At 44.0% G+C, this 22,282-nt stretch overlaps 1 protein-coding gene across 6 annotated transcripts in view; it reads left to right on the top strand.

Annotated features, from left to right (window-relative positions):
- Positions 1-22,282, top strand: part of FRMPD3 (FERM and PDZ domain containing 3) — a 127,986-nt gene that overhangs the window by 47,655 nt on the left and 58,049 nt on the right. For 3 of the 6 annotated variants that reach the window (XM_005865226.2, XM_005865233.2, XM_005865229.2), the window contains exons 2-4: positions 8,955-9,109; positions 12,365-12,467; positions 16,410-16,455. The exons of 1 other annotated variant lie outside the window; for it this stretch is intronic. In XM_005865226.2, coding sequence (XP_005865288.1) covers positions 8,962-9,109; positions 12,365-12,467; positions 16,410-16,455 — 297 coding nt within the window. In that variant the 5' untranslated portion in view covers positions 8,955-8,961. The remainder of the gene's footprint in view (positions 1-8,954; positions 9,110-12,364; positions 12,468-16,409; positions 16,456-22,282) is intronic. 2 more of the 6 variants (XM_014538840.1, XM_005865227.2) reach the window with 2 other exon arrangements.

Raw genomic sequence — 22,282 nt, 5'->3', positions numbered from 1 at the left:
TTTTTCCCCGGTGAACTCATCACTCCCTTGGCTTTAAATGTAATCTACATGCAGACAACTCCCAAATTTGCATTCTACCCACACCCCTTCTATGCATTTCCAAATGCCTATATTCCAGCTACCTATTCTCATATCTCCACTTTTATGTATCACAGGAATCTCAAACTTAACATGTCCAAAACTGAACTCTTGTTTTTTTTTGTTGTTGTTTTTTCCCCCCTTCAAGCCTAGGCCTCCCTCAGGCTCCCTCATCTCAGTACATAGCACTATCATTTCTTCAATGACTCAAGCTAGAAAACCAGAGTTTTTCTTGAGTCCTGTTTCTCCTTTTCCCTCACCTTCCACATTTAATGCTCCTGTAAGTCTTCACAGCTGTTCCTTCAGAATTTGATCAACACTCTGCATCTGCATGGCTTATAAGCCAGTTCAAGCCACCATTATCTCTCCCCTTCATTGCTGTACCGGCCTCCTTTCTGGTCTCTCTGTAGCCACTGCTGCACCCTTCTAATTCTGGTCTCTTTAGATACTGCAAAAGTAGAAATCAGATCTAACACTCCTACTTCAAACCCTATAGACATTTCCCAAGTGAATAACATCCAAACTCTTTTTTCCATGGCCTCTCTCTGCCACACCCCTCCTATGCTGCTCTTTCACTTGTCTAGAACAATCTGACCCCACTGGCCTCCTTTCAGTTTCTGAACACATCAAGTTTTTTGCCACCTCAGGGCCTTCTCACTTGGTATTGCTTTTTTCCTGGAAACCTCTTTCCCCATTCTTCATGTGGCTGATTTTTCATCCTTTGGGGATCCACTTAAATATCACCTCCTCACAGAGGTCTTCCTTGAGAACTCTGCTGTGGTTTTCCCTATTCCTGTAACCTATTCATTTCTTTCATGAGACTCATCATGATCTGTAATGATATATTCATTTATGTGATTATTTGGCTGTAAACCCCACTAGAGTATTGATTATGTCTCTCTTTTTCAATAGTGTATCTCCACCACCTAGTATGCTACTAGTACCTGGCACAAGTAAGAGAGTAGAGAAAGAAGAGAAGGCCTGGGACTGAGTTGGGAAGAACTGCAGTATCTAATGATTAAGTAGAGGAGGAGAAGCCACAAAGGAGTGTAAGAAAAACTGAGCAGAAATGTAGTTGGAGAGTCAGGAGATAGTTACAGAAGCCAACGTAGGTGAGCATTCCAAGAAGGATGGAGAGGTCAACTTTGTCTAAAGCAAGTGATGAGAAGTTGAATATGATGAGGACTGAGAGATGACCTTAAGATCATTGGTTACCTTAACAGGATTGACTCTGTAGAGTAATAGATGTGGAAACAGGATTATAGTGGTTTGAAGAGAAAGTAGGAATGAAGTGGAAATAATGTGTGGAAACCTCTTGAGCAATTTTGCTATGAAGGGGAGGACAATGGAGCAGTTTAAGGGGAGTGTGGAGTGGAGGAAAGTGGTTTCTGTTTGTTTTATTAAGGATAAATGATTTCCATCAGCATGCTGACATGATTCTTCAGAGGTAAAGAAATTGATGATTTAGGGAAGAGGGTGAATGCCCAAGTGAGCAAAATCCTTGAGAAGATGCGACGGGATGGTACCAGAGCATAAATGAATAGATCTGCCATTGATCGAAGAAAAGAAAGATCCTCCATTTTAATAGGAGGAAAAAAGGAATCATGGGTACAAATACAGACAGGGTAGAGTGTAGATTTGGTGATGGTCAAATGAGGGAGTTCTCATTTGATGGCTTTGATTTCTCACTAACATATGGGAAAAGGTCATTAGCTGAGGCTTATTGGGACAAATGGGAAGGTGAGAAAGGTCAAGGTGAGAAGAGGATCTATGAAACAGTCATTTCAGAGAGTGAGAAAGTGGTAGCCAGACAGCACTGAGAGCTCATACCAGGTTTGAGACCATGAATATACAGTGAAAGCCAACTATCCAGTTGTGAGGTTTTTCTTCAGCTGCCTTCAGCTACTCAGATGCAGGCATGGAACATGCATATGGTTGAGTCCATCAAGGAGTGAGGTTTTGCAAGGTGAGTACAACAGAGGAAGAGGAAGCAAGGGAGTTGTAGGTGTTTGCAGAGAATGATCATAATGATAGATCAGGAGCTCTAATCTGGATATGAAGCAAAGTGAAGATAAGGAACTTGAAGGAGAGTAAGAAAGTGAATAATTAGGGGCAAGTGCTTAGGGAAGACATCTCTGGGGAGGTGACATTTAAGCTGAGACCTGAAGGTTGAAGATTCAGCTCTAAAAAGAATGGAGGAAGATATTTCCAGGAAAAAGAAATACCAAGTGGGAAGTGAATATGTGATCATAATGTGTTTTGACTATTCCTACAGTAGGAGTCCTTCTGAAGGTAAACTGGTAGGACAGATGAGGAAGTAGAGTGGGATGTTGTTGAGGGAGATTGGGAGGCAGTACACTATCTGATCATACCCAAAGTCTAGATGTGGCAATGGAATGACTGAGCAAAGAGGAGGAAGCAGTTGTTGGAGGCCTCTTTATCACCCTGTGAATGTTGAATTCCGATGATATCAAAAGTTGGAGAGGGCCTACCCATTTGAATGGCTGCTACAAAGAAAGAAAATAGGAAAAAATAGAAAACAATAACAAGTGTTGGCAAGAATGTAGAGAAATCTGAACACTTGTGTATGTGGTTAAGAATATAAAACGGTACAGCTACTGTAAAAAATGGTATAGTGATTCCTCAAAAACAAAATACTGGTATAGAAATACCATATGATCCAGTAATTCCACTTCTGGGTATATATCCAAAAGAAGTGAAGGTAGGGTCTCAAACAGATATTTGTACACCCATGTTCACAGCAGCATTATTCACAAGAGCCAAAAGGTGGAAACAACCCAAGCATCCATTGACAGATGAATAAAATGTGATACATATATACAATGGAATATTATTCAAGTTTAAAAGGAATTCTGACACATGCTACAACATAGATGAACCTTGATAACATTATGCTAAGTAAAATAAGCCAATCAGAAAAGGACAAATATTATCTGGTTTACTTATACAAGGTTCTTAGAATAGTCAAATTTATAGTGACAAAGAGTATAATGGTGGTTGCTAGGGACTGGGTGGAGAGGTGGGTGGGGAGTTTCAGTTGGGGATGATGAAAAAGTTCTGGTGGTTGCACAATAATAAATATACAGGCCTACATTGGGAAGGAAGGTGAAGAGCACTTTTAGAGACTAAATTAAGGATATAAGGGAGTTTGCTGTTGACTGAGAGTTCCACAGGGTGCAGTGGAAGGGTTTGAAGGGAAGAGAAGGATGGCATTAGGGTATGAACACACTACTGTGGAGATGAGAGTCTGGGCTCTGAGGGATGACCAGCGGTGAGTAGACTTCTTTGTGATGGTAACTGAAGTTAACAGGCATTCCAGACCTTATGGCATGAGTCTCCCATATGGAGAGTCAACTTAGAGGCATGTAGGAAGTCTGTTCTGGGACTGGGGTCTCCGATATGTACCCTCTGGGGTGGTGACTCAAAGGAGGCTGCTCTGACAGACAGCACTGGGATAGCCCTCAGTTCACTTGCTGAATCCTCCCACTGAGACTACTCATCCCCTGCTGGGCAACTGCTCAGTCCACAGGTGCTTGGCAAAAATTGTGGAGGAAAATTGGTTCTGGAGTTGTTCAGACCCAGGTTAACATGATGGTTCCACCACAGTGTATATAGGTGTATATCCTGGAGCAAGTTGCTTAGTACTCTCCCAAAATCTGTTTCCTTATCTATAACATTACAGTAATACCATCTACTCATGGGTTGTTGTGAGGCTGGAGTTAGGCAACATGTGGACAGTATCTAGTGCACAGTGAGTCTTCAAGAAATGGCAGCTATTGTTTTCTGCACTGTCCTTCCTCTCTTTAAGCATCTTCCTTGTCTTACTCCCAGATGTTATGAGTCCTCAGGCTGCTCTTCTGCTGACCAAACTTTTCAGTAGGGCTAAATAGTGCCATCATCCAGACATTTCTATTCTTTCCCCTAATACAACCTTACCTGTCTTATTTCATATCCATTTAGGGCCCTCTGTATTCTCTTCTGGGGTAAATCTGATTCAGCCAGTGAGTCCTCTGCATGAATTTATGTGTCCTTTCTCCAAGATAGCATTTGTGTGTTTTTGTTTGTTTGCTTGCTTTTACTCTCACCCGAGAATATGCTTTAATTGATTTGAGAGAGGAAGAGAGAGAGAGAGAGAGAGAGAGAGAGAGAGAGAGCGCTCCAACCAACTGAGCTACCCGGGTAGGGCTAGCATTTGTGTTTAATGAGGCCTGCAATGCCAAAACCCAACCTTAATAAAAGCACCTCAGTTCTGCCACCTGATCATGGCTCTCTCATTATTCGAGAATAACATTCTTTTAGATCCTTGCTTCTCAAAGTGTGGTCTGTGGGCTAGCAGAATGGGCAACACCCTGGAATTTGTTAAAATCTCAAACCTTATTCCAGACCTACTGCATCAGAATCATTCTAGCAATACCCACAGGTGATTCATATGCACATTCAAGTTAGAGCAGCACTGCTGCAGTAAGGAGCAGCTACCTAGCCAAAGTGAGGGCTGTTTTACAGAAAAAAAGAGTTTGTGTTTAAGCTCCTTACAAGAGGGCTCCCAGATCAACCACTTCAGAGTCTGGGAGATGGGGCTCCCATCCCTGCCACCAGGAGGAAATGGCATCTCCTGGGGTTCCAGCTGCCATGCTGGATCCCTGGAGCTTCTGGGAGAGTCAGGCTCCTGTGATTGGAATCAGAGGGCTAATTGGTCCCACGTGGCTCCAAATCTTGCCAGTTGTGAGGGGAGTGACAAGACTCCCCAAGGAGCCAACCAAATGTAAAGAAAAAGGAGCCAAAGACTGATTCTGATGCCTGGGAGTCTAAGCTGTTACATTTCTATTTTTCTGCCCAAAAGTGCAAGCAAGGGAGAAAGAAAGCATCAGCTCAGAACCAATCCATCTTCTTCTCAGTTCACTTGTCCTTTAGCCAAATTCTGCCTAGCAACAGTCGTCACTGTGAGCTCCAGCAACCAGTCCCTCTTTGGACAGTTTAGAGAAGGGATCAGTTTAGCCCACAGAGGAACTGGAGGCAGGGCATCCATAGGGAGCCAGGCTGGGTCAGGGAAAGAGCTGCCTAGAAAGCAAGGGGACAGTATTGTGGAGCTGTCTCTTAGAGGCAGAGTTGATGGAGGAAGGGCCTAGGTTGTATGAAGTGGGTGAAGTTTATCTTGAGCTCTTTCTCTGCTCCTCTGGCCACCCTGAATAATGCTACCAGTAATATCACCATGTCTGCATCTGTATGATATGTTTAACCTTCCAAAGTTCTGTAGCCATGATCTCATTTTATTCCCCCAACAATTCTGAGTGAACGGTATCAGAGACAGATTCATTAGGGTGTGGGCTGGCCATCCAGACCTGGCCAGGATTCAGAGTGCTACTAGCCACAGGGTTGGGCCAGCCCTGTAATGGAGACTCAGTAGCCAGAGAGTCCATGCTCCTGACTTGGGTGTAACTGGGGGTGCTGAGATTGTGGGCCTTATCTGAGAGATTTGGCTCCAGCTGGGCTGCTAATGTGCTTCACCTCCATGGGTCACTTCTTCCTCACCTACCTTGGGGGCTGAGATGGAGGAGAAGCAGTCATGTAGCCTATTTGGTAGGACAGAGATTGTGAGGAGATAATGGATGTGAAAGCACCTTTTCTCAGATGAGGTAATAGGTGTAAAAATGAAAACAACCACATGGCTATAAAGAGTTATCATTAGGCAAAAGAAAAATGCTAGGCCTTTACCAGGGTCACTGACTAGAGAGGGTAAGCCTAGCACAGGGTGAGAGGATACTTTTGGGGATCTTGGGTAGTAAGGGGACAGAATGAAGGCATTGTATGCTTTAAAACAAACAGCAGAAGAAACTAGCAGGTCCCAGAAACAATGCTGAGTGTGGTGGGGGGACCATAAGTTTTGACTGCTTTATAATTTTGTTCAGAGTTGCCCTATTTGAAGGGACCAGAAGCCAAACATCTTTCAGATTCACATTGCCTATTTCCCCCAAGAGGTAAGCCATGTGACCTGTGGACAGCTGAGCTCCTGTCATCCATCATTGCTTGCCTTCAGTGTCACTCCCAAGTCTCTAGGCTCTTAGCAAATTTCAGAGGGACTGAGCTGCAGACACAGAAAAATGCAAACCCCAGGAGGGAAGGGACAATTCCCATTTGCATTGTAAAATGGCCTTCTGGTCTGTCAATGGGGTTGTTTCTTTGCCTAAGTTGCCTTGGAAGGCCCAGGCTATGTGAGGAGAAGGCTGCTTGCAGAATTTGGGGAGGATCTAGTTAGGGACAGTTTGTCCAACCCAGGGACAAATGTGCTCCAGTCACATCTGGAAACATGTCTGCTGTGGCTGTGGGAAAAATAACTGGGTCCACTGTGGGAAGATAGGGGCTGGCCATGCACAGAGCTTGGCTTCCTATTTCTCTTTCCACCACTTCCCTTTCCTGTCTTAGCACAGTATCTGTCTGTTCCATGGAGCCCTCTCTAATTACTCCACCCTCTTCTCTGAATATACAACTTGGATCTCAATGCTGGACTTCATATACTATTCTCAGTAACCACTCTAATTCTCTTATTCAGTGTACACCTGTCTCCCTCCCCCCTAACCCCCACTACACTAGAAGCTCTTTGATGGCTGAGCTCTATAACTTCTCTTGTGTCCCCTGGAGCTCTGACTGTCTGAGTAGGCATTCAATAAATACTTGTTGATGCATTAACATGAGTCAAAACAGTAAAGCAGAACACTTGTGTCACAAAAGGCTCTTAGCTGGTTCCTCAGGCTCCAGGAGCATCTATTTTCATCAATATTGGTGGTACCTAAAAGCCCAATGAAGACTGGAGTGCCCCCAGTTTCAGAAAAAGAAAAAGACAAACTGAGTCTGCAATGGCCAGGGCTCTGAGCTCAGGACAGCATTGAGCACTCCCACGTGTGCCTGGATCCTCCTTGCTGGTGTCCCTGCTCCCCATGCCACAGGCTGCACAGCCTGGGAGGCTCTCATCCTCCAGCCTGCCCTGGCTGGTGCCTGTGTCAGAAATGAGCTGGTGTCATCCCAAGAAGAGGCCCTTTTTATGCCAATAAGGTCGGATGACAGGAGGCAAAGGGCTCATTTCAGAAGCAGCCCCGGGGGGTGAGGCAAAACGGCAGCTGCAGGAAGATGTTCTCTGGCTCCCTTCAAGGCCAAGCTCCTGCCTGCCACCAGGAGCAGAAATGATAGAGGCACCACCCTGAAGCCACCTTATCTGAACCCCTCTCCTGGGAGGGTGCCTATCCAGGACACCAGCCAGCCATGTTCTAGCTTCTGAGTGACTTTACCTTAAAAAGTGATGATTTATCTTACCGGTGTGGGAGGAAAGGAGCCAGTTTCTGAATTTACCTTCAGGAGGCTTGACCTCATCCCAGCAGCCCCTCTGGCTCCTTAAGGAGTGACAGATAGATCTCAAGCCAACTTGTATTCAGATAAAGTTGATGTGGCTGGATTCAAATCAGCCATGGCCTGACTTCATTCCTGAGTTATTTTATGAGAGCAACAAGCCCAGGACTATGAATTTCACTTTTATACAATTACTTTTAATCCCCCCACCCATAAATAGTCCTAAAGTTTCTCTCTAATTACCAAATTTATGTCCTGATAAATGACCTAATTGCTTGAAACCATTTGCTATTGAGGAATTTGGTATTCTTAGCTAGTCAACAATCACTCTCATAGTATCTGAACCTCCCACTTCTTTTACAAACCGTACACTAGTTTGATTAATTAGCTCCTGGCCTTCTGTATCTTGTTCAGAAGGGCTCTGCCTGGAATCTTAATGTTCAAGAATACACACCCTGAGGCTAGAGAACTCAACCCATTTGTTAGGCCAAAATGATGGAGGGTAGAGTGGTGCCAACTCAGGGAGCTCAGGCTCTGGGTCTCTTGGCTCTTCCACTTCCACCTGCCCTGCCCTGCCTGTTGGCCATTCATTCTCCTCTTTACCTCTTTCCCTGCCACTGTCACCCAGTGCCCTCACCCCTCAGGGCTCTTCATTTGAACACTTCACTCAGACCTATCCTTGCCTGCAGTATGCCTCACTCTGGCCCTTGCTGTGGAACTTTTATAACGTTCTTGTACAATTCTGAAGCTTTAGTAACTTAAGTTGTGGGTATCAAAGAGCCATCTGTAACCCCTCCCAGGTACTGAGACAGCAATATTTCTTCTCCCAACCCATCTGAGATTCAGGTCTGCCGGCAGCCACAGGGCACATCTCCCCTTCTTGCCCACAGGAGCCATTTTCCAGTTGTTTCATTAACTGAAATTAGTTGGTATTATGTACAATTGCATAAGGCAGTAGTCCTGAACGTTAGCCCATTTCTTTATATAAGCCATCTAAATAGTTTATTGTTATATATGACCTAAGGGATATTAAAGTTAAAATCACTCAAGGACTTCATGCAGGTACTCCACATTCTGAAATGACTTCACTGTCCTTTCCTACTTGCCTGTTTTGTAGTCCCTTTTCTCAAAGTTTCAGTTTCTCTTAGAGAGCTAACAGCCAATTCAATGAGTGGTACCAATTAACCTTCAGAATAACACCCTTCCATTTAGGCTCCTTCTAGAGTCCCAATATCTTGAGGAAGGGACTGACTCTAATGTCAGGCTCTGTGGCACCAGTGTCCTCTGTTGGCTCTGGCCCTGTATGTAGACAAGTGGCTTCTCCTTTCTAGAGTCCTCTTTCTCCAGTCTGAAATAGGAGGCATTCATTGCCTCTGCTGGTTCCAGAGGATGCAAGAAGCTAAGTGTGTGAACTCCCAGGTGCCATAGCCAGCACCCTAATCAGTGACCTTCCCAGCTGCTTCTGAGCTTTAGTTGCCTTTGCGTCTTGTTTTGCTCCCATGTTCCCCTTCCCTTAGTCATGTGATGCAGGAAGAGAGCGCAAATGATATGGAATGTGAGCAGCTGCCAGCAGAGACACTGCGACAAGTGACCATTCACCGAGACCCTATATATGGCTTTGGCTTCGTGGCCGGCAGTGAGAGGCCTGTGGTGGTGCGATCTGTGAGGCCAGGTAGGTGTCCTTCAGGGTGCTCCCCTGGCCCGGGCTCCTATCCCCCAGCACCCATATATCTTCCCAAAGAGCAGAGCTCCTGAGTACAATGTGTTGCCAATGAATTAATGAAGAGTGGGTGAAGACTTGCCAGCTAATCACTGTGTAAGGGAGCTGGTCTTTTAAGACTGATTGACACAAGCCTTTCAGCCTGCTTGGGGCCCTAGGAAGAGGCTGCAGTTGATGGTTGAGTAAGGTCTGGGTCTTAATAAAGCTTTTTATTTGTATAGAACCTTCACAGAAGAGCCATGCCTCGGATGAAAATTTTAATTTCAATTCAACAAGTATTTATAGATTGCCTACTCTAAGTCCAGAAGGTTATAGGGAAGTACATGACATATTTCCTGTCCCCAAGAATCTAACCATCTGGCTGTGGAGACTGGTACACACTCATGAACTAGGTCAGTCATTGAAGACTGGAATCAGAATACAGATCATAGGTGGGAGAGGAGAGGGGAGGAGAGGGGAGGGGAGGGGAGGGGAATGAAATCTCTGAGTGCCATAGTAACAATAACAACAGCTACCATTGATTAAGCACCTACTGTGTGTTTTACATAATCTCGTTTAATCCTCACAACCAAGCCTGCAAGGTAAGTAATAACATTCTCATTTTGTAAATGAGGAAACTGAGGCAGAAAGGAAGAGAAATGACTTGTCCAGGGTCACTTGTCTAAAAAAACAGCAGAGGCAGGATTTGCACCTGAGCCTATCTGATACCACTCAGGGGAAGCAGGGCTTGAATGGGGCCATGTGGGATGAAACAAGGGAAAGCTCCACCTGAAGTGTGAAACATACCATCATGAATGAAATGGGAAAAGGCCTAAGCACTGTTTTGTTCCAAACCTGCTAGGCATTGACAGAAAAGACAGACAGAAAGTAGCTTTGTTCCTGATTTGCTGGGCCTGAGGCTTTAGATGTTTACAACAGTTTCTCGCTCAGTCAAGAGGAGCAGCCAGAGTACAAACTGGTCTAGCAGAAATTTGATGAATTTTTCAATCCTCAAAGGAAAACAAAAAAAGATTTTTGTAAGCTCTCTCTTCAACTAGAGGGCATAGAGAAAAAAACAATTCAGTACAGGAGTTGGTGGCTGACCTAAGGCTCCTGAGTCAGTCATAGAGTTTGACAAGAGGTTTATGAATTTCTGATCAGAAATCAAATTTGTCCTGGGTAAGAGGAACCACATAATACTTAGTAACAGACCATCAAGAGCCCAAGCCCCTTCTTTCTCTTCAAATGAGACAGAATTCACAGGGCTGAAGGAAGCCCCCACTTCAAGTGGTATAACAAAGAAGAAGGGTTGGAGGAGTGGAAAGAGGAAAGCCACAGGCAAGAGCCACAGAAAGCCATGGGTCTGGCAGGCCCAGCCCAATGAAGACTTGGGCTGATCCACAGAGCTGTTTCTGGACTAGGTGGCTCCCAAATGCAGATGACTTATTTGGTATTTAGAAAAAGACAAGAAGCATCCTACAGAGAAATGATTATGGCTGAGCATACCAACAAACCATTCTGTGAAAGCAGTAGAAGATTGATGCTATCTACCACTGCTATCAGAAAGTTGAGTTTCATAAGAACCATTTCCACTAAAAGGAAGAAAGGGAGAAAGGAAGTGAGGGAGTAGATAGAGTGGCCTCCACCTAAAAGATTGGCATTTGTGGTAGAGGTAGATAAAAGGAATAAAATGAGTTGCAGAAACTGTCCCTGGGAGGATATGATAATGGACATTTATCAAATTCTTACCAACATCAATCAACTGTTTTAAGTATTATATATTCGTCATCTCATTTATCCTCCCAACACTCTTATAATGTATTATAGGTCCAGGTATTTTCCCATTTTACAGATGAGGAAAGAGATTCGGAGAGAGATTAAATGTCTAGTCCAGGGGTGGGCAAACTTTTTGACTCGAGGGCCACAATGGGTTCTTAAACTGGACCGGAGGGCCGGAACAAAAGCATGGATGGAGTGTTTGTGTGAACTAATATAAATTCAAAGTAAACATCATTACATAAAAGGGTACGGTCTTTTTTTTTTTTAGTTTTATTCATTTCAAACAGGCCGGATCCGGCCCGCGGGCCGTAGTTTGCCCACGGCTGATCTAGTCCAAAGTCACACAACCAGTGAATGGCAATTGGGATTAGAGTCCAGGTCTGACTGGCCGAAAAGTCTGCTTCTCTGCTCCTGAAGTCTTTGAGTACCATTGTAGTTGGAGTGGTGAAACCTGATGGCTGAGCCTGCATAGCCACCCTCAGAACACAAGCTCCATGCTACAGAGCCATTGAACTCTGTGCTCAAGTGATATAGTTGCTTGTTTTTTTGTTCACGTTTTTGGAATTTGCATAGCACACTATTTTGTAGAGAGAGGGAGCAGTTGGTATCTAGTCCTTTTAAGTGGACACAAACAAGAGTCCAGGCTGTTTTGATATTGGAATATGTCATTAAACATTTATTTTAGGTTTGAGTGAACCTGTGTCTGACTTCTCATTCTCCTTTAATCTCTGAAAAGCTTTTCTTCAAGAAGATTTTTGCTAAACAACAGCCTGTATCCCTCTACCCCCACCCTTTACCTCAACCAAGAAAGCACATCCCTCGAACAGATCGGCTTTCTTAACCTCAACAATAGAAATGAGAATGAGAAAAAACAATTTCCAACTGCCCGTGATGTAAGGTCTGTGCCTTTCCCCCCTCATATATTGGAGAGGAGCTTCCCTCAGAGTTGAAAGAAAATAAACCCTTTGGGTTTTTTAGTGGATCCCCTTGTCTCCAGGAAAGTGAATGCCTAAATCATTACAGAGCAGTGAGTATGAATATATTCAAGTAAGGAGATTCCTCCTGTCATATGTACCACCTCCAGTAGTCTGGAAGTCATTCCGTGTGCCTGAGCAGAAGCCTTCTGGTGAAGTGAAAGCTTGTGTTACTCTTTAGAACCAAGCCAGGAGAGCAGTCATTAACCTAGTCTTAGGCCTTTGCTATCATACCACTCCTAACCAAAGGAGGTCCACTTCATTCTTTTTCTTCAGTCCTCTGCCCTTTATCTGCCACAGGCAGCAGTGGCACAGAGCTCAAAGAGCACCCCCACCACCGGCACCATTCAGTCTACGCTGTCTCCTATAGACCTCAGCACCCACTTCAGCTTCCTCAGACACTGGTGACTCTCTTAGACCTGTGCTTTCCCAGCAGTGGCCCCAAGCCCTCATGCCTCTCTCCTCTCCTCTGCAGGAGGCCCCTCTGAGGACAAGCTCCTGGCTGGTGACCAGATTGTGGCTATTAATGAGGAGGACGTGAGTGAAGCCCCAAGGGAGAGGTTCATAGAACTCATCAGGTAACAGAGGCCTTCTGGACCTTGGCAGGAGCTGAGCACTATTCCTTCCCATTCCCCACCAGTGGCATAGAGCTACCATAGTCCTCCCTGGCACTGAGAAATGATCCCTTCCAGGAACAGTGGCCCTAGCCAGGGCTTCTAGCTACCCAGGACTTCAGGATCCAGCCCTTCTGGAACCCCAGGGGTCATCATCACACACTCTGGCTTAGCCTTCTGCATTGATGTGAGCAGGCACAAAGAAGAGCCTCCTGCCAGAGCTCACCTCTCACCTTCCTCATCACTACCTATCTCACTGAAACCCCTTGATTTTTTATTTACTGTGCAGTGGTACAGACCAAGTGACCAATGAGAACCAAACATGCCATTAAAAGAATGCTCTGAGATAAGCACAGTGTGAGCAAGACATTGTTTTTCACCTCTCCACCCTGTCTAAAATAAAAAGCCAAGGAGAAAATCCAAATCCCTGGCCAGTGGGTTGAGGAAGGGAACCTACCATTGTGGATTTTACTCATGGTGTGTGTGACCCCTTCATGCCCTCTATAGATGGGGGCAGGTGAGAGAGAGAAAGGAGTATCAGGGGGCCACCATCATCTGTACATGGGGGTAATCATATTGGCTTTTCCTTTTCCTTACACCATACACACCACATACCACATACATCATGCCACCATAGCTCACACACACCATACCCCCACCATGCCACCACACACCACATATACACCACATGCACATACCATTCACTCCACATACCACACACACACACCTCACATACCATGCCATCACGTAGCACTCACACACCACATACCACATATACACCCCATGCACAGCACATATACAGTTACAAACACACACACAACATGCAGACTATATACCCCCATACCATTCCACACAAACAACACACATTGAACATGCCACCAGCTAATACACACATAACACACACCATGCAAACCATGTAGCACACACACACACACCATGTCCTCACATAGTGCACACACACCACAGAATCACACTATGCCACCACAAACTATACACACTATACACACACCATGCACAATACACACCATGCACACATACTCATAACATGCCACCACATTACCATGCAAATGATGCATTACACACATACCCATATCTACCTGTGTCACATGCTTACACGCATACATACATATACCATACACCCTCCCCTACCTCAAACTCCCATGACATGCACACATACATGCCAACTACATACCCCCTTGCATAGATTTGTTGATAAGAAATGAGTGTACAGAGGCGAAGAATTTAAATTCTATGGGCTAACCTCTGTTTAGGGCAGTGATGGCGAACCTTTTGAGCTTGGCGTGTCAGCATTTTGAAAAACCCTAACTTAACTCTGGTGCCATGTCACATATAGAAATTTTTTGATATTCGCAACCATAGTAAAACAAAGATTTATATTTTTGATATTTATTTTATATATTTAAATGCCATTTAACAAAGAAAAATCAACCAAAAAAATGAGTTTGAGTGTCACCTCTGACACGCATGTATAGGTTCGCCATCACTGGTTTAGGGTATATTGGCTTATCTCCCCAAATGGAACCATGTGCTGGCTCTCTCACTCTCTTTATCTGCCTTATGTAATCTGTTCCATATCTGCCTCCATCTCCTTCAACCCCTCTTGGTTCAGAGTGTTTTTATCCCACTCATCTTTCTTGTTCTCCCAAAGCCCACCTGTCCCCAAGCCCCTGCCTCCCATTCAAAGGCAGACTTAGTGCCCTGTGTATTGAACAACACCCTCTTACTAGCTCTGGAGGGGTTTGGAATGCTGCCTCTTTTTAAAAAATGTATTTTATTTATTTTCTATGTTAATCCTCACCTGAGGATATTCTTCCATTGAATTTTATATAGAGAGAGAAATATCGATGTGAGAGAGGCACATCAATTGGTTGCCTCCCACAAGGGCCCTGACCAGGGCTGGGGATCCATCCTGCAACCAAGATACATGCCCTTGACCAGAATTGAACCCAGGACCCTTGAGTCTGCGGGCCAATGCTCTATCCACTGAGCCAAACCGGCTAGGGCTGGAATGCTTCCTGTTGAAGTCTAGAGCAGGCCCTCCTTGACATGCTCCCCGTCCAGCTCAATGTCTTGAAATGTGTCTGGTTCCTAAGGAGCTTTAGTTTGTCTCTTCTATAAGTTCAGTTTTCCATTGTATTCCCCACCCTCCACCCTTCTCCCTCTATTACCACACCAGTATGAGGTGATTTCTTTCAACCCCATCAGGACACATTGGGGTTCTTCCAGCCCGACCCCTCAGAAGCCTTTGCTTTGCTTCCAGTGGATATCTTTGCACCCTAGAATGAGTTAGCCCAATTTTGTGAAGGAGTTTAGAGCTCCTTCAGGTCAAAATGGAGCTTTCTCATTTGATAACCTCAGGGGCTAGTGGATCATTCATTCATTCAATAAATATTTATTATTGAGTGTCTACTGTGCACCAGATACTGTTCTACGGCACTGAACATACAACAGCGAATAAGACAGACAAAATCTATGCACATTAGAGTTTACATTCTGGTGGAATTAAATACACTATAAACAATAAACATGATAAGTAATTGTACAATATACTAGAAGTTGAGGAATGTTATTGAAGACTAGAAAGTGGATCAGGATAAAGAGGATCAGTAGTGCTTGGCCCAGAAGAGGTACAGGATGCAACTTTAAATAGCATAGCCAGTGTCTACCTCATGGAGAATTGACATTTGAAGAAAGACTTGGAAGAGGTGAGGTTGCTGGAAAAAGAGAAGAGCCAGGGCAGAGGCCCTAAGACAGGAGTGTGTCTGGCATGTTTGTAGAACAGAAGAGAAGCCAGTGTGTGGAGTGGGAAAAGCAAGGGGGAGAATTGTAGCCACTATAAGGACTTGTGCTTTGTTCCACATGAAATGGGAAGACGTGGTAGGGGCTGGAGCAGACAAGTCACATAATATGACTTACACTATGTCCCTGCCCTCTTCAAGAGAGATTTTTTTCATTGTGTTTTCCTTGGAACACAACTTCTTCCTTCTCCTGGGAGCTTCCCAGACTCTGGCACTGATTCATCCTGGAACTTTACCTCACTGAATATGGGTAATGTTCCAAGTCCTTAAGCAGGGGGCCTTGGCCTTTCTTGAATACCAGAACCAAGAGCATTTTGACTCTGCTTCTTGAATACCTTTGTTTCCAGAAACATTTTAAAAAGGCCAGCAAGAAGAGGGGAAGGGACGCTCCTTCAAGGCAAATTCTTTCCAGTACTTTTAGTTCTTTTAAAGGATTATATATCCCTGGGAGAAGATGTTCATACCTCACAGCCTGTTTGATCATTGGCATAATTCTTGTTGGAAGAGTTTCAAATTCTTCATCTTTTTGAATATTTGCTATCTGGAGAGTCTTGGCTTCCATCTGTGGCTCCCTGGCTCTCATTTTTTGGTCATTCAATTAAAACAAATCTGCTGAGTATGAGTCATGATGACCAAATGACCTCCTTTGGGTTCTTCCTTTGAATTTCCCCTCTTGCTTAAATACCAAATTGCCACTAATCATAGTACATGGCTCCCGAGACTGATTGTGTGCCCTTTGAGTTCCATAATTCAGACCTTTAGTTTTCCTTGAGAATTTTCTAGTCTACAGATAAATTTCCTCCTAAAGTTTGGGGATTTCTACAGAGAGAATGTGAGAAGGACTGTAAAAAAGAAGACCTGAAAAATGACAAATTCAGTGATAAGAGTAATACCATTTAAAATGCCTGTGTGAACCTATATGGATGATTTATGTCAGCTGCCACAAATGACGGGAGGCAGAGGCAACCCCCTGTCCTAATCCATATACCTGAATGCAGCCCAGGGGGAAATTCTGGTGTTGCTTCTTGTGCTAGATGAATACCTAGTGCATGATACACTACTCTCCTATTCCCTCTTCTCTCTGTAGGAGCGCTAAGGAATTCATCGTTCTTACAGTTCTGCACACTCATCAGGTGAGTGAGCCTCTTTGCCATCCACCCTTCCTCCTGAGATGTGAGGACTCCATATTGGAAAGTGATAGTGATGGGAGACAGTATGGGAGAAGAAACTAGGACCAACATTTTGTGAGCCAAGGATTTAGAAGTGAACTTAAAACATATCTTCTGAACATCTTGTCTGCTCTCACATCCAAGGCTTGAAGATTTTGAAGGGCTATACTCTACTATGTTCTGCCCTGTGCCCTCTGCTTTACCCCACTAAAGCTGTCCATTGCCACAGTTCCAGACATATTTTATACCTCTTTTTTGCTGTGCCCCATGAAAATTTACCTGTCCAGTGTTTAACTCCGATAAAGTCTTTGTAGACAGTGCGTGCTAATATTATTCATTAATTCATACAGATATTTACTAAATGGCCTACAATGTATGAGACCCAACACTGTGGGGGGTGGGATTTAGGGCTCCCAGACTGCGGGAGGGCACAGGCCGGGCTGAGGGACCCCCCCCCAGTGCACTGGGCCTCTAGTTTAACATACTAGTAAAGTTGCTGAGGAGGGACAGTTTGACAAACAGGTTGAGCTGTGTCCTAGTTCAGTCACTAATTGGCTGTGACCAGTTAAAAGGTCAGTTACCTTTTCTGAACCTCTTTCCTCATCCATACATTGAGGGTTTAGACTAGAGCAATGTTTCCCAAACTTGCCTGATTATATAGTCAGCAGGACTACTTATTAAAAGTGAAAATCCCTAGGCTCCTCTCCTTAAGAATTGGACTCAGAAGACTTAGTATCCATTACTAGGTTGCATCCTTATGGTAATTTTAACCCAAATGCACAAATCCAGGTGTAAAACTTTTGTGTGCAAAACTCAGAGCCCTTCTTACACCTCCAGTCTGGTTGTCCCTTCCAAGTGTCCTCAACACTCCCCTGTACACGAGCACTGAGGTCCCACACCCATGCCATAGCCATCAGAGAGGTCACATCTCTTGGGGGTGGGGAGCATGAAATCAGGAGGTTCACAAAGTAGGATTCCCCTGAGCTAAATCTTGAAGGACAGCAGGATTTCCTAGCCAAAGATGGAAGAAAGATTGTCCAGAGAGATGACATTTCTGTGCAAAGCCAGAACAGTGCACAGGTGCGAGTCAGGGGAATAGGGTTCAACTCAAACTCTGGCACTAACCACCTCTCCCCTTGGCCCCCAGCACTCTTCTGTGTCAGTGTGAACCTCACACAATACATTCATGCACACATATTCTCTCCCTCCTTCCTTCTCTCTCCTTCCCCCTCTGACATGCTTGCTCCCTGGCAGCTAGGCCTTTGTCAATCACAATTCTCCTCTGTCTCTAAGCAGGGAAGCCTTGCCCTCCCTTGGAGAGTGTTACCATAGGCCTCTCCCTCCCCACCTTACTGTGAATGTGTAGTTGCCTATTGGGCAGTGGACAGTCAGTCCCCACTCCCCAATCTTCTGTCATGAAAATAGCTACTAGTTCTCTCCTAAGCACATGCTTGTTGTATTATTAGAAGTACTGATCTGATCAGAGATTCACTGTGAGTTATTTTGTTAGGTCTCTTCAAATGTCACCAGCTTATAGAAGCCTTCCTCAACTTCCCTAGCATCTACCTGTCACTATCTCCTGATACTGCCTAATTTCTTCATCAGAACTGAAATCTTTGTTTTTAAATTCTTTTATTTTGAAATAATTGTGGAGAATGTAAAAGGGGGATAAATAGTGATAGAAGGAGACTTGATTTGGGTGGTGAACACACAATAAAATATGCAGGTGTATTATAGAATTGTACACCTGAAACCTATATAACTTTATTAACCAATATCACCCCAATAAATTCAGTAAAAATAAGTAATTGTAAATTTACAGGAATTTGAAAGTCTAATAGAGACATCCCTGTGTACCCTTATCCCTGTTTCTCCCAATGTCTACATCTTTCATATCTACAGTACTATATCAATGCCAAGCCAAAGTCAGGACATCAATACAATATGTGTATATGCTTCAGTGTCAGTCTATCACATGTGTGGTTTATGTATCCACCAAAACAGTCAAGATACTGGTCAGTTCTGTCACTAAAAGGACCCATCATGTTGCCCTTTTATATCTATAGCGACCTCCCCCTCATGCCTCAGTCCTTGTCAACTACTAATCTGTTCTATAGTTTCTGTAACTGCATCATTTCAAGAATATTATATAAATGGAATAATATAGTATGTAACCTTTTGGGATTTTTTTTTCATTCAGCATTATGCCCTTGTGATTCATCCAAGTTGTTGCATATATCAATAGTCTTTCCCCTTTTGCTGCTGAGTGGTATTCCATGGTGTGGATATACCACAGTTTGTTTAGTAATCCACCTATTGAAGGACATCTGGGTTATTTCCAGGTTTGGGCTAGTGTGAATAGAGGTGCTATAAACATTTATGTACAGGTTTTTTGTGAACATAAGTTTTCATTTCTCTGGGGAAAATGCTCCAAAGTGCTATTGCTCGGTCATATATTAAATGTATGTTTAGTTTATTAAAGAAACTAACAGACCATTTTCCAGAGTAACATTTTACATTCCTGTGAAATATTATATGTATTTGTTGTCTATATCCCTCATTTGAATGTCAGCTCCACAAGGGTAGGGACTGTATTTTGTTCACTGCTTGTATTCCCCAGTGCCTGGAATAGCACCTGGCATAGAGTAGGCACTTGATAAACATTTGTTGAAGGAATGAAGGAAACCCAAGTTTCAGCCATCGCAGCAACCTGAACTAAGCTAGTGTTCAAACTTTGCTTCAGAATGAAAAGCCAAACACTCCCCTGCATCTGTGTCCCAACTGTATCATCCCAGTGACCCAGTTCTAATGCCCCCACTGTCCCATTTCATGGCCTCTTCGCTATGGTCGGGCTGCTTTCCTTCTCCTCCTTGTGCATTTCTTATGTCTTACTGCCCTGCGACTTCTGTCCTTGTATTACTCTACATCTCTTCTAATAGATGGCTGTTTCCTTTAAGATTTGGCATGAGACTCATGTCTTCCAAACACCTGTTCCTGATTAACCTCAGTGAGAGTTTCTACTTCATTCATTCTTTTATTCATCAAAAATTTACTGAATGCCTACTATTCTAGGTGCTCTTCCAGACTGGAAATATAGCAGTGCACAGGAAAAACAAAGTTCCTACTCTCAGAGAGCTTAAATTCTAGTACTTGGCCTTGTGCTCTCTAAACCGTTTGAGCATAAATGTGGGGGAACACATCTACACAGAGGTGATAGTCAAAACAATTAGCACCCTGCACAAAGGGGACATCTAATCAGAATGCAAGCCATCCACAGGCACAAGAGCAGCGTGTTGGAGGTCTTCTAACTCTGCTGGGTGTTAACCCTTTGGTTGATCATTTGTAAAGAGGTCCCAAGAGAGAGATCAGGTGGCACCCAGGAGGCTTAAAGCAATAGGTGTGGTCAGACCAGTGCATCCTGACTGAATGTCAATCTTGAATTTATGTACAGTTAATCTTTTTTATTAACAGAGTGTGTTTGCAAATTTGCCTATTCCTTAAAATGTGTTTCTAACCACAAAATTAACACTCACAGTGCTTTTCTAGTCATTTGCAGACATGCACAGAGCATGAAAAATTTGAGTCTCCCAATTTACACATTACCAGCTGAGGTCAAACAAGTCAATACTCTGTCTTCTTGTTTCAGCTATCATACAGAGGTATCCCAGAGGATGAAGATGGTAGGGGGCAGTGCACTGTAGTGCAAAAAGCTCGGGCTCTGGGGACAGTTGCATAGGGTTTGAATCCCAACTCTCACCCCTGTTAGTGGGGTGGCCTTAGGCAAGTCACTTAACACTTCAGAACCTCATTTTCTCCTGGTAAAATAAAGAAAATAGAAACTACAGAATGAGTTGCTTTTAGAATTTAAGATTATAATATAACTGAGACATACACATACTTTTCCCCTAGGAGCAACTGTTCAGTATTCATTAGTTTAGTTTTTGAGGTGACTTTATAGACCATAACTACTGTGAAGAAGACAAGTCAACTGAAAGAATCTTCTCTCTAAAGCTATAGTGAAAGCTTCTTCCCCAGCATATCTTCAGTGTTATCACCCCTACATCACAGAACATAGTACTGTGTCCACAGCAGTCACTTGGCATCTCATGGGTGCATGGATGGTACGGCTTCTTACCAAACCCTCATCATGTTCAAACTTGATTACTACTTCTTCTGGAAGACAGTGTCCCAATAGATCCAGAATGTGGTCCAGTGATCTATGTTTAATAAGAGCCATAAGTAAATTTAGTGCTCAGTAGTGAAACATTTGGAAAACATTGGACCAGACAATCTCTATGGCTCCTGCCAGCTCCCACATTCCATGGCTGATAATAGTCTAATATAGTGGTTCTCACCCCTGGTTATGCAATGGAACCACCTGAGAAGCTCTTACAAATATTAATATTTGAGCTCTAGCCCTGACCGAGCCCTGGGGATGGAGCTTAGGTATTGGTCTTTTGAAAGACTCCCAGATTAATCTGATATGTAGCCAAGATACATATTATGAACTATTGGTCTAATATGTAGTCTCTTTCAGATGATACTTTCTTTTTAAAGGAGTTTACTCATACCATGGCAGACCATTTGGAGATTTATTGGGCAGTCACAGAGGTGACCAGGGCCCCTCAAACTATTCTGCATAGTTAGCCACTTATTAAGCCTATATATATTTAAGGGTGTTCTTAATCTTTGACCAACTATTCCCCACAATTGACTAAATCTGTATTAATTTTGGTACCATTAGACCTTGGCACATAGCATGTCCTCAATAAATATTTTAAAATAAAGTACTGGGTTGTGACCTAGAATGGCCCTGGTAAAGCAAGCAGACAGTCCCTTCAAATGAAACCCTAATTTTCTGGTTCTGAAAACTTAGCCTATATCCAAGGAGCTACCCTCTGCTTAGAGCCACCTGGCCAGACAAAAAAGCCAAAATAATTGGAACCACTGCAGAAGAATTGCTTTTTCACAGAGCCTCTTAAAGTATAGTGCTTGGCATATATTAGATACTCAAATATTTGCTGAATTAATTCATTATTAACCTTAGCTATCAGCTATCTTTTTTTCTGTGCTACTCTGTGCTTGGTGCTAGGGGAAGACATCCTATATAATAAAAGAGAAACATGTAAATTGACCCCCCCTCCGCTATGCTCACCAGCCAATCAGGAGTGAGTATGCAAATTAACCTGCCAAAGATGGGGGGTTAATTTGCGTATGCAGGTGTCAAGTGCCCCGGGAGGTGAGGCCAGCCATGCCTAGCCACGCCCGCAGGCTCCCAGGACCTTCGCCGGCGGAGAGAAGAGTGGGAGAGTGGGCAGAGAGTGGAAGGTTTAGAGGACTTGGCAGAGCAGTAGGCCGCTGGACATAGAGCAGAGCGAGAGAGAGGGAGGCTTGGAGGGCATTGCTCCCTCTGTCACCCCAGCTTCCTCATCACAGCTGTGGAAACTGACAGCAGGGAGGAGGAAGTCCCACCCCCACAGAATCAGCCAGAATCAGCCATTGGTCAGACAGCTCTCAGCGGCCTGACAGACAGGACTCTCATTCACCTGCATCTCAGACCTTGTTGTTGATACAACATAGCTCTGCAGCCGAAAGATGCCGGCGTTATTGACAGAAAATGTTTGAAGAGCAACATGCATCTAATCTTGAAAGAAGGCGGAGCCTGCGACAGAATGTATTTGAAGACCAGCTACTGGAAAAACGTCGCTCTGATGCCGAAAAACACCGGCGTCATTGACAGAAAATGTCTAAAGACCAATGTGCCTTTGAAGTTGAAAGAAGGCGGTGGCGA

Source organism: Myotis brandtii, unplaced genomic scaffold (genome assembly GCF_000412655.1).
Source record: "Myotis brandtii unplaced genomic scaffold, ASM41265v1 scaffold199, whole genome shotgun sequence".
NCBI classification, from domain to species: Eukaryota; Metazoa; Chordata; class Mammalia; order Chiroptera; family Vespertilionidae; genus Myotis; species Myotis brandtii.
The sequence above is the reverse complement of the archived record's forward strand: the minus strand, read 5'-3'. Positions and strand labels throughout refer to the sequence as shown.